The sequence below is a fragment of the Stomoxys calcitrans genome, chromosome 3, assembly GCF_963082655.1.
Source record: "Stomoxys calcitrans chromosome 3, idStoCalc2.1, whole genome shotgun sequence".
Classification (NCBI taxonomy): domain Eukaryota; kingdom Metazoa; phylum Arthropoda; class Insecta; order Diptera; family Muscidae; genus Stomoxys; species Stomoxys calcitrans.
In genome coordinates this window covers 140,273,347-140,283,709 of record NC_081554.1, presented here as the reverse complement: position 1 = coordinate 140,283,709, position 10,363 = coordinate 140,273,347, and the positions used below count along the sequence as shown (strand labels likewise).

The 10,363-nt window shown below is 39.9% G+C and overlaps 1 protein-coding gene and 1 pseudogene across 1 annotated transcript; both read left to right on the top strand.

Annotated features, from left to right (window-relative positions):
* Positions 1-2,571: 2,571 nt before the first annotated feature.
* LOC131995834 (histone H3-like) lies at positions 2,572-5,313 on the top strand (annotated as a pseudogene).
* A 1,580-nt stretch (positions 5,314-6,893) lies between these two features.
* Positions 6,894-10,125, top strand: LOC131996173 (histone H1-like). The gene is made up of 2 exons (XM_059365627.1): positions 6,894-7,562; positions 10,063-10,125. Exons 1-2 carry the CDS (start codon positions 6,894-6,896, stop codon positions 10,123-10,125), a joined length of 732 nt encoding a protein of 243 aa, XP_059221610.1.
* The last annotated feature ends 238 nt before the right edge of the window (positions 10,126-10,363 follow it).

Genomic DNA, 10,363 nt, shown 5'->3' with positions numbered 1-10,363 from the left:
GGGCCAGTCCTCTACAACGTTTATCTCGCCGATATTCCGGAGCCGACTAATGGAGAGCTTCTCCTTATATATGCAGACGATATTTTAGTTGCGTCGACGCACTCAAGAGCGAAGAGGGCCGCCAGGAACCTTGAGGAATATCTCGCCCCTCTCAACGAGTACTTTGAGAGATGGAAACTTCGCCTGAATATTCCGAAATGCAGGACAATGGTCTTTAGGGGCAGGAGACGGGACCTCTACAAGAATGCCGGGTGCTACGTACCCTGCATAAAAATCGGCGGCCAGACGGTGTCAAACTACAGGTCGATGAGATATCTAGGGGTGACATTTCAAGAAGACATGACATTTACCAGAAATGTCGATTGTCTCTTGGACAAGGCAAAAGCCGCATTTCACAGTTATGCGGCACTGCTGAGAAGAAAGGGTGGGCTAAGTAAAAGGGTCAAACTGACAATTTATAAGCAGGTCGTCGGGCCCACGATGCCATATTCTTTTTCTGTGCGGAGTCCTATATCTTCGAGCCAGATGCAGAGGATAAGGTTATTCGAAAGAAGAATGCTTAGGTACTGTCTTGACCTAAGAATGATTGTGACAGAACAGGGTCAGTACAGAAGCCCTGCAAATAGGAGGGTGTATGGGGGCGCCGGATTGCCCAGGATAGATGTATTCATGGTCAACATGGTCATTAGACACCTGCAAGGATACACTACACACCCAATCGGAATCGTTCGCGATGCATGCCTCACTCGCCAGGAATTCGACATCCTCAAGGACGCCGGAAAGGTCCTCCCCCCTACATGCCTTGGACATATTGCCGACAGCAATATGCTATTTAATAAAAACGGTGAGCTAATGTACTACCATAGAAAATACGGGAGACAGGACTTCGAAGAACCTGTATACAATACTGATCAATAGAGGCCGATTTGGCATTTGAATTCCTCTTGTAAAGTTTTGTAAATATGTAAATAGCGCCCACTTGAATTGGATCTCTTGTTATACCCTCTACCATAGGATGGGGGGTATACTAATTTCGTCATTCTGTTTGTAACTACTCGAAATATTCGTCTGAGACCCCATAAAGTGTATATATTCTTGATCGTCGCGACATTTTATGTCGATCTAGCCATGTCCGTCCGTCTGTCCATCCGTCCGTCTGTCCATCCGTCCGTCTGTCCATCCGTCCGTCTGTCCATCCGTCCGTCTGTCTGTCTGTCGAAAGCACGCTGACTTCCCAAGGAGTAAAGCTAGCCGCTTGAAATTTTGCACAAATACTTCTTATTAGTGTAGGTCGGGTGGTATTGTAAATGGGCCATATCGGTTCATGTTTCGATATAGCTGCCATATAAACCGATCTTGGATCTTGACTTCTTGAGCCTCTAGAGTACGCAATTCTAATCCGATTGGAATAAAATTTTGCACGACGTGTTTTGTTATGTCCAACAACTGTGCCAAGTATGGTTCAAATCGGTCCATAACCTGATATAGCTGTCATATTAACCGATCTTGGGTCTTGACTTCTTGAGCCTCTAGAGGGCGCAATTCTTATCCGATTGGGATGAAATTTTAGCACGAAGTAGTTTGTTATGATATCCAACAACTGTGCTAAGTATGGTTGGAATAGGTTTATAACCTGATATAGCTGCCATATAAACCTATCTTGGATCTTGACTTCTTGAGCCTCTAGAGGTTGCAATTCTTATCCGATTGGAATGAAATTTTGCACGACGTGTTTTGTTATGATATCCAACAACTGTGCCAAGTATGGTTCAAATCGGCTCATAACCTGATATACCTTCCATATAAACCGATCTTGGGTCTTGACTTCGTGAGCCTCTGGAGTGCGCAATTCTTATCCGATTGGAATGAAATTTTGCAGGATGTGTTTTGTTATGACATCCAACAACTGTGCCAAGTATGGTTCAAATCGGTTCATAACCTGATATAGCTGTAATATAAACAGATCTGGGGACTTGATTTCTTGAGCTTCTAGAGGACGCAATTCCTATCCGGTTTGGCTCAAATTTTGCATGACGTATTTTATTCTTACTTTCAACAACTGTGTCAAATAAAGTTCAAATCGGTTCACAACCTGATATAGCTGCCATATAAACCGATCTGGGATCTTGACTACTTGTTTTCTTTGTAAATAGTTTTTGCTCTGGATTACATGTTTTGTATTGTTTATTAGTTCTAATTAGGTATAGGTAGCTGTAGGAATTAGTCTTAGTTTTCAATGATAAGTCCCGATTTTTACCCTTTTATTCGGGGATACCGGAAATATAAATATTCTAATTGAATGGATTACTCCCAATGCTGTTAGCAACTGAATGAATGGGCTGGGTTTAGCCTCAGGGCATTTAATTTTATAATGTATTGTAGAAAAGTATATCTCTAGGAAATATAGTTAGAGAATAAATTCGTAATTATAATTATAAGATAACCTCTTGTAAACGTATATAATAAGAGAAATGGGAAAATAAATAAATAAATAAAACGTAAGGCAACTATTACAGTGTTAACAGCGTTTGTGTGCACATCGTGAAATGAACTAAAAACCTCTAGTGAAAAATGGCTCGTACTAAGTAAACTGCCCGTAAATCTACTGGTGGCAAAAAAGCTAAAGTGATTTTGTAAAGATTTATTGAGAAAAATAATATTTTATTCACGCGTGTGCTTAACTGTGTCAATTGGCCACATATTGCTTTTTGAATTGAACTATAGAACTAGAAGACTTTATTCCATTGCTTTCTGTTATGTGTTGCTGTTTGCCAGCTATTCATTGGCCTGTCGTTTTGCCGACGGCATTTCTGCATCCAGTGACTTAAGACATGAACTTGTGCATTTGCCGACGGCATTTGAGTGTCGAAAGACTTAAGAGACGAACTTGGGCTTTTGTCACCTCGATGGACAATTTAATTTTGAACGCAAAGGAGGCGATTTTTAGCGATTGTCCCTGCAAAGGGCATTCTTTTGGCTGTGTAACCTGAGTTAATTGGTTGCACAGACTGGGATAGAGATGCCGGTGAATAGAAGAAAAAAAGATGCCGAAAAGAAGATGACAACCAACCAAGATTTTGTTGTCATTACTCGAGAAGAGATGGAGAGCAAGAACGAGCTGTTGTGCAAAAAGGAGGAGCTACTGGAAGCTTTCGGCCAACAAATCCGAGAGCTCCAGAAATGTGAAACCAGTTTTCAACTGGTTTATGTGGAGAATCTCAAGAGTAATAATGCCCAATACCAGGCTACGTTAACAAAGCCTGATCATGCATGTGCCGCTGTTTCTGGTCAGGATGATGTTACCACCCTGTCCATTGGTGTTGCCTCAGTGACCAAACCGCCGGTGGCACTGCCCGGTAGCAAAATGCCGTTGCCCGGGGAGGTGGAGAAAGTGGAGGCAACGCCGGCCCCACTAGCGCTTACCAATTGTCGTGGTAACCCTGAGAAGGATGACTCAGCGCCGGTGGCAATCACTTCTGCTGCGGCTCTTGCTTTATATGCTGCCAAGACTAAGAAGCAGAAGAAGGGGAAGCGAAAAGTCTCCGTGACCATTGTGCGAGGCGAGACTAAGTCAACTGCTCAACCTGCTACAACTGCTGCTACTTCTGCTAATACTAATAATATTACTGGGGATAGATAAAAGGACAGCTCATTACCTGCGGTCACCATTTATGATGCTGGTGTAAAAGAGGTGAGTGGTCTCCTACACACTATATTTAGACATGGCGAATTTTTTATAAGTATGGTTCACTTCTGTCAAAGAGGGGGTACAAGTTCTATACCCACACACCTAAGGCCCTCGTTCCCCACACGGTGTTCATTGAGGGGTTTTCGTCCGCCTTCTCCCAGGAGGAGATCTCTCAGTTCTTTGCTGATAGGGTGGAGTTAGTCGTCAGGGTCGTTGGTGCAATTTCTGCGGCTGGTGACAGGTGGGTTGTCGGCATTGAGAGAGGTTGCGACATAGGCGCGGTCTATGCGATTACTCGGATGTTGCATTGTCGTGTTCCCATCAGGAAGGACAGGGTTACTCAGTGCTTCCGTTGTCAACACTTCGAGCACGTTGTATCCAATTGTGGCATGGGCCTCAGATGTGTGAAGTGTGGTCTAGCTCATGCTTCTGCTGATTGCTCGATTAGCTCCAAGGCTGAGGATGTTCTACAGGATGTTGTAGATCCTGTGACAGGTGGGGTTGTTCAGAAAGCGATACAGCCGGTCTCGTGTGTAAATTGTAGTGCTGTTGGTCATACGGCTGGCAGTACACTTTGTCCTAAACGGATTCAATTCTTGGCCCGTTTGAATGCGCGGAAGGAGGAGGATAGGGGCAGGACTCGCGCTCGTTCCTCTAGGTTGGCGGACATTCTTGCTGGGGTGTCATATGCTGTCGCACTAGGCGGACGTCCTGTTGGTGTTTCTGCTGTCCCGTCGGCCCCTCGCCCTGTAACGGGCTCTCCTGATGAGGGCTTGGCGGCAGATTCTGGGGGATGATTCTCTTGGGGTTTTCCGGGTGCATAAGGAGTTTGGACCAACCTACCGCAGGTTGTCTCCCTGGGCAAGAGACACTTCTTGAAGTTGTTTATCAGGGATCACAGGCCTGATGTTCTGCTTCTGGCAGAACACAAGCTGACTGGCCATCACAGGGTTGAGTTCGAGAGATACTTCTTTTACTTGGTGTATTTGTCAGGGAGGATTTTCACTCCGAGTTGATTCCTCTTGAATTGGGGGTTGTGGAGTAAGGGTGTGAAAAGACGATGGGTCGATGATTTCATTTTTGTCGCTATATCTTCGCCCTGGTATTGGCTTTGCGATTTCTGCTTTGGACCCTGTGTTTCGTTTGGCATTTGGCGATGAGCTTGTTGTAGGCTGTGACCTCAATGCGAGGCATCCGCTCTGGGGTGACTCTGTCATTGATGCTAGTGGCCCATTGGAACGCGCAGGAGGAGGAGGCTAGGAACAGGTGGTGGCAAAGCTCCTCGTAAACAATTGGCTACCCAAGCTGCTCGTAAGAGCGCACCAGCCACTTTTGGTGTTAAGAAGCCACATCGTTTCCGCCCTGGTACTGTTCCGTCGCTACCAGAAGAGTACTGAGTTGTTGATCCGCAAATTGCCTTTCCAGCATTTGGTTCGTAAAATTGCCCAAGATTTCAAGACTGATTTGCGTTTTCAGAGCTCTGCTGTCATGGCCTTGCAAGAAGCTAGCGAAGCCTACTTGGTCGGTCTCTTCGAAGATACTTGTGTGCCATCCATACCAAGCGTGTCACCATCATGCCCAAAGATATCCAATTGGCCAGACGTATTCGTGGAGGACGTGCTTAAATTATTGACATTTTAAAAAGCCAACTTTTTTTTACAAAAACCATCGGTCCTTTTTCAGGACCACAATATTTTTATTAAAAAGAGAAAAAATTTTATTCAAGACTTACAACTTTTTATTTTTATTAAAATAAATAAATATAATTTTTTAATTAGGGACGGAAAAATTCGCTATTTATATTAAAAAAAAATTCTTTTCTATGCGTTTTACTTTGGGTGATATTGGTTTTCAATACATGGAGCAAAAGCAAAATCTTAAAAAAAAATTATTTAATTTACTTTTTATGTTGAATCGAAAATTTTTATTTTCTATTAGCAACAGTATATTTGCTGTTATTCTTTTTGCAAAATTTGATTTTTCGTATTAGCTACATAACAAGAATGAATGAAGATAAAAACAGGCAGGCCAATACATTCGAGAGAATTTTAACTTTAAATAGATAATTTACATAGATACATTGAATATACATTTTTTTGTATTTTTTTTTTTTTTTTATTATTTTTAAACAAATGATATTTTTTGCTATTCTAAAATCTGTTTTAAAAAGAATAAAATAGTATTTTAATATTTTAAATTATTAAAGGGAAATAGTTTTCGCTCGGTATGCAACTGTTCTACATTTGCTTGCTTAGACAAGGGCATTATACAATTTGTGTTTAATTTGCAAAAAAAAAAAATATTTTTTTTTTTAAATTTGTGATTGCAACAATACATTGTTCAGCATTTACATTTTTAAATTTGTTATTTAGTTTCAAGTCCACTTTATATAGAAAAAATTATTTAATGATAAATGCAAAAGAACTCACCGCACATTTTGCATTGCCAACGACGTTGTATATGGTATAACATAGCATCGTAATATTTTAGACTTTTCATAATAAACGTACACTTTTTACAAAATATGTAAAATTTTAATAGAAATCTATCATTTCTATAATATTTTATGATAAAATTTTCCTAAAACATTTTTACATTAGAGCTTTCAAATTAATTTGCAGAAAAACTTTTATTCATGGAAAATACGCCAATATGGTGAATTCAACTGTCATAGACTACATAATAAAATCGATTATTTCATTATGAAAATCATCCAAATTTTCACCTTTTTTACACCTATTTCAAGAAGACATATTATATACTAAATTTCTATAAAAACCAATTTTCAATAAAAATTGGAATATTTTTATAATTTAGTTACAATTTAATCATAACATTTTTATAAACTTTCAACTCAAACCCTTATAACTCGGTAACGCTTAAAGATAATTAACTCGGATTTTCTTTAATGATTAGCTGGATATCTCTACTAGAAGAATTGTATAAAAAATAAAAAGAAATTGTTACTATCTCATCGTAAAATGAATAATTCTGTGAAAACTTTTGTAAAAAATTTTATTCGCTTCCACACAACGTTTCGCAAAATTTCGTAATTGACTACTATGTACTTCTCATAATTTCGATGTACCCAGCCATCACTACGTTAAAGGTTGAAACCATATTTTCAACCAATCAGCGTACACAAATAGTGAGTGTATATTTACAAAATGTTAAAGTGTTTTAAAAAAAATATATAAGTGAAATCATGTCTGACGCCTCCGTTGTTGAAGCCACCGCATCTCCAGTCGCCTCTGTTGAGAAAAAGGCACCTAAGAAAGCCGCTGCCAAGGCAAAGAAACCCTCTGCTGCCCCAAGCCATCCACCAACCCAACAAATGGTCGATGCTGCCATCAAAACATTGAAAGAACGTGGTGGTTCCTCATTGCCTGCCATCAAGAAATACTTGGCCAGCACATACAAAGTTGATGCTGTAAAATTGGCCCCATTCATCAAGAAGTACTTGAAGAGCGCTGTTGCTAGTGGAAAATTGATCCAAACTAAAGGTAAGGGTGCCTCCGGTTCATTCAAATTGTCCCCATCTGCCTCGAAGGAACCTAAAGCAAAGAGCGCTGAAAAGAAGAAGAAGGCCCCAGCCAGTGATAAGAAAAAGAAGGCAGCAGCACCCAAAAAGGCAGCCGGTGAAAAGAAAGCCGCTGCAAAGAAGCCTTCCGCTGCTAAAAAGACCGCCGAGAAGAAGAAGACCGAAAAGGCCAAGGCTAAAACTGCCAAAAAGACAGGTACAGTTAAAGCTAAACCCGCAAAAACAGCCGCCAAAGCATCAGCCACTAAACCAAAGGCACCCAAGGCAAAAACCACCGCTGCCAAGCCCAAAAAGGCTGCCGCAGCAAAGAAGCCAGCTGCCAAGAAGACCGCCGCTAAGAAGTAATTTTTCCATGGAAAAGTACTTATCATGTCAAAATGATTATTTTCGATATTCGAAAGCAGTATATATAACAGCCCTTTTCAGGGCTACAAAAAATTTTTAAAAAGAGACCAAATTTAACTCAAACCATTTTTTAATTACCTAATAAATACTATGTTAATTTTAAGGGAAAAGCTAATCACAGCTCTTTTCGTAGCTGTAAAACATCTGTTGAAATCTTTTAATACCATTGTTACCTAATATGGGAATAAATTACCCTTTAAGGACATTTAAGTAATCACATGTTTAATGGGATTTTTTCCGCAACTGGATTAACTGTTTCACTTAGGCTCATAAACCAAAGCAATTACTAAGAATTATGAAAATAACTTAATGTTAAAGAAAATCTCATTTAGCATACCTAACCAATAAGAGAGTGGCGTACAATATTCCCTTAAAACAAGTAAAAGCGTGCTAAGTTTTTATAAGCCGAATCTTATATACCCTCCACCATGGATCGCATATGTCGAGTTTTTTTCCCGGCATCTGTTCTTAGGCAAAAAAAGGATATAAGAAAAGATTTGCTCTGCTATTAGAGCTATATCAAGATATGGTCCGGTTTGGACCACAATTAAATTATATGTTGGAGACCTGTGTAAAATGTCAGCCAATTCGAATAAGAATTGTGCCCTTTGTGGGCTCTAGAAGTTAAATAGAGAGATCGATTTATATGGGAACTATATCAGGCTATAAACCGATTCAGACCATAATAAACACGTATGTTAATGGTCATGAGAGAATCCGTCGTACAAAATTTCAGGCAAATCGGATAATAATTGCGAACTCTAGAGGCTCAAGAAGTCAAGATCCCAGAACGGTTTATATGGCAGCTATATCAGGTTATAGACCGATTTGAACCATACTTGGCACAGTTGTTGGATGTCATAACAAAACACGTCGTGCAAAATTTCATTCCAATCGGATAAGAATTGCGCACTCTAGAGGCTCAAGAAGTCAAGACCCAAGATCGGTTTATATGGCAGCTATATCAGGTTATGGACCGATTTGAACCATACTTATCACAGTTGTTGGATGTCATAACAAAACACGTCGTGCAAAATTTCATCCCAATCGGTTAAGAATTGCGCACTCTAGAGGCTCAAGAAGTCAAGACCCAAGATCGGTTTATATGGCAGCTATATCAAAACATGGACCGATATGGCCCATTTACAATACCAACCGACCTACACTAATAAGAAGTATTTGTGCAAAATTTCAAGCGGCTAGCTTTACTCCTTCGGAAGTTAGCGTGCTTTCGACAGACAGACGGACGGACGGACGGACGGACAGACGGACGGACATGGCTAGATCGACATAAAATTTCACGACGATCAAGAATATATATACTTTATGGGGTCTCAGACGAATATTTCGAGTAGTTACAAACAGAATGACGAAATTAGTATACCCCCCATCTTATGGTGGAGGGTATAAAAATCGCACTTAGCATACCTATTTCATTCTTTACGAGCATACCTACCCATAGATATCGCGTACAAACGCATAAGTCCACATATACATCTCTACACCATTTCACGCTAACATACTAGTATACATCCCTAAAAAATTTAGTATCAACACACACGCTCACATATACTCGAACATCAATACAACGTTGCATACCGAGTGTTTGAGCATAAGAGCAATATGTGTTGATCATACTACTGTAGATGTAGATGGTGCTAAGCAAGGAGGGCGATATTAGAGTATGGGTAGTATACATATTTTATTTTAAAAAAGTAATAAGGGCAATGTGAGGGTGAGTGGTAGATATATTTTTTCTTTAAATTTGTAAATATAAATAAATTTTAGTTGAATAACGAATTAAGACTCTTTTTTAATTTATTTTGTGGCCCTGAAAAGGGCCTTTGATGTTGTAGGGAAAATATTGTACGACGAAATAAGTATGCCATTTACTTGAAGCTGGTGTACTTAGTAACGGCTTTGGTACCTTCACTGACAGCGTGCTTAGCCAACTCACCGGGCAATAATAGACGGACGGCAGTTTGGATTTCCCGACTGGTGATGGTGGAACGCTTGTTGTAGTGAGCCAAACGGGAGGCTTCGGCGGCGATACGTTCAAAGATATCGTTGACGAGACTGTTCATGATGCTCATGGCCTTTGAGGAGATACCAGTATCGGGATGGACTTGCTTCAACACTTTGTAAATGTAGATAGCATAACTCTCCTTACGCTTGGTGCGTCCCTTGGTCTTGTCCCCCTTAGTGATGTTCTTTTTGGGCTTTGCCGGCCTTCTTTGCTGCTTTACCACTGGTTTATGGAGGCATTTTCACTTGGTTTTTTTTTTTAAGTCACACAAACACTTTTAACACTGTTCACAATTTTGTGCGTTTGATGGCTTACTCGGAATATTTATACCATTTCATGCACAAGATATTCAGGTAGACGAAAACAGTCGCTATGTTTACAAAAACAACCCTCTAAATTTAGCTACACGCTGGATCCGAAAGTATAAATACTGCAGTCATGGTGCGAACTAATATAGATCGATGATTCTGTGTTTAGTGTCCGAACAGTCAACACCTAAAGCGGAAAGTGAAGTGAAATTTGATAAGTGATTTTAATCTCGTGCTTGATAGCAAATTTTAATCACTGATTTGTGGTTTTTCAAGTTTTCAAGTTTTGATTTATTCCCATGTTATTTCAAATTTCTTTTACAAGTTGTGTCTTATAACTATCTTATTTCTAATACAATTTCTCTTAGCACTTATATCTATCTAAGAATATTCCT

What these genes read in the sequence shown, in the direction of transcription:
- LOC131996173 (XM_059365627.1), top strand. Translation starts at nt 6,894, where the DNA reads ATGTCTGACGCCTCCGTTGTTGAAGCCACCGCATCTCCAGTCGCCTCT. An exon ending in CAGCTGCCAAGAAGACCGCC is followed by an intron (nt 7,563 to 10,062) that starts GCTAAGAAGTAA and finishes CTCTAAATTTAG; the next exon opens with CTACACGCTGGATCCGAAAG.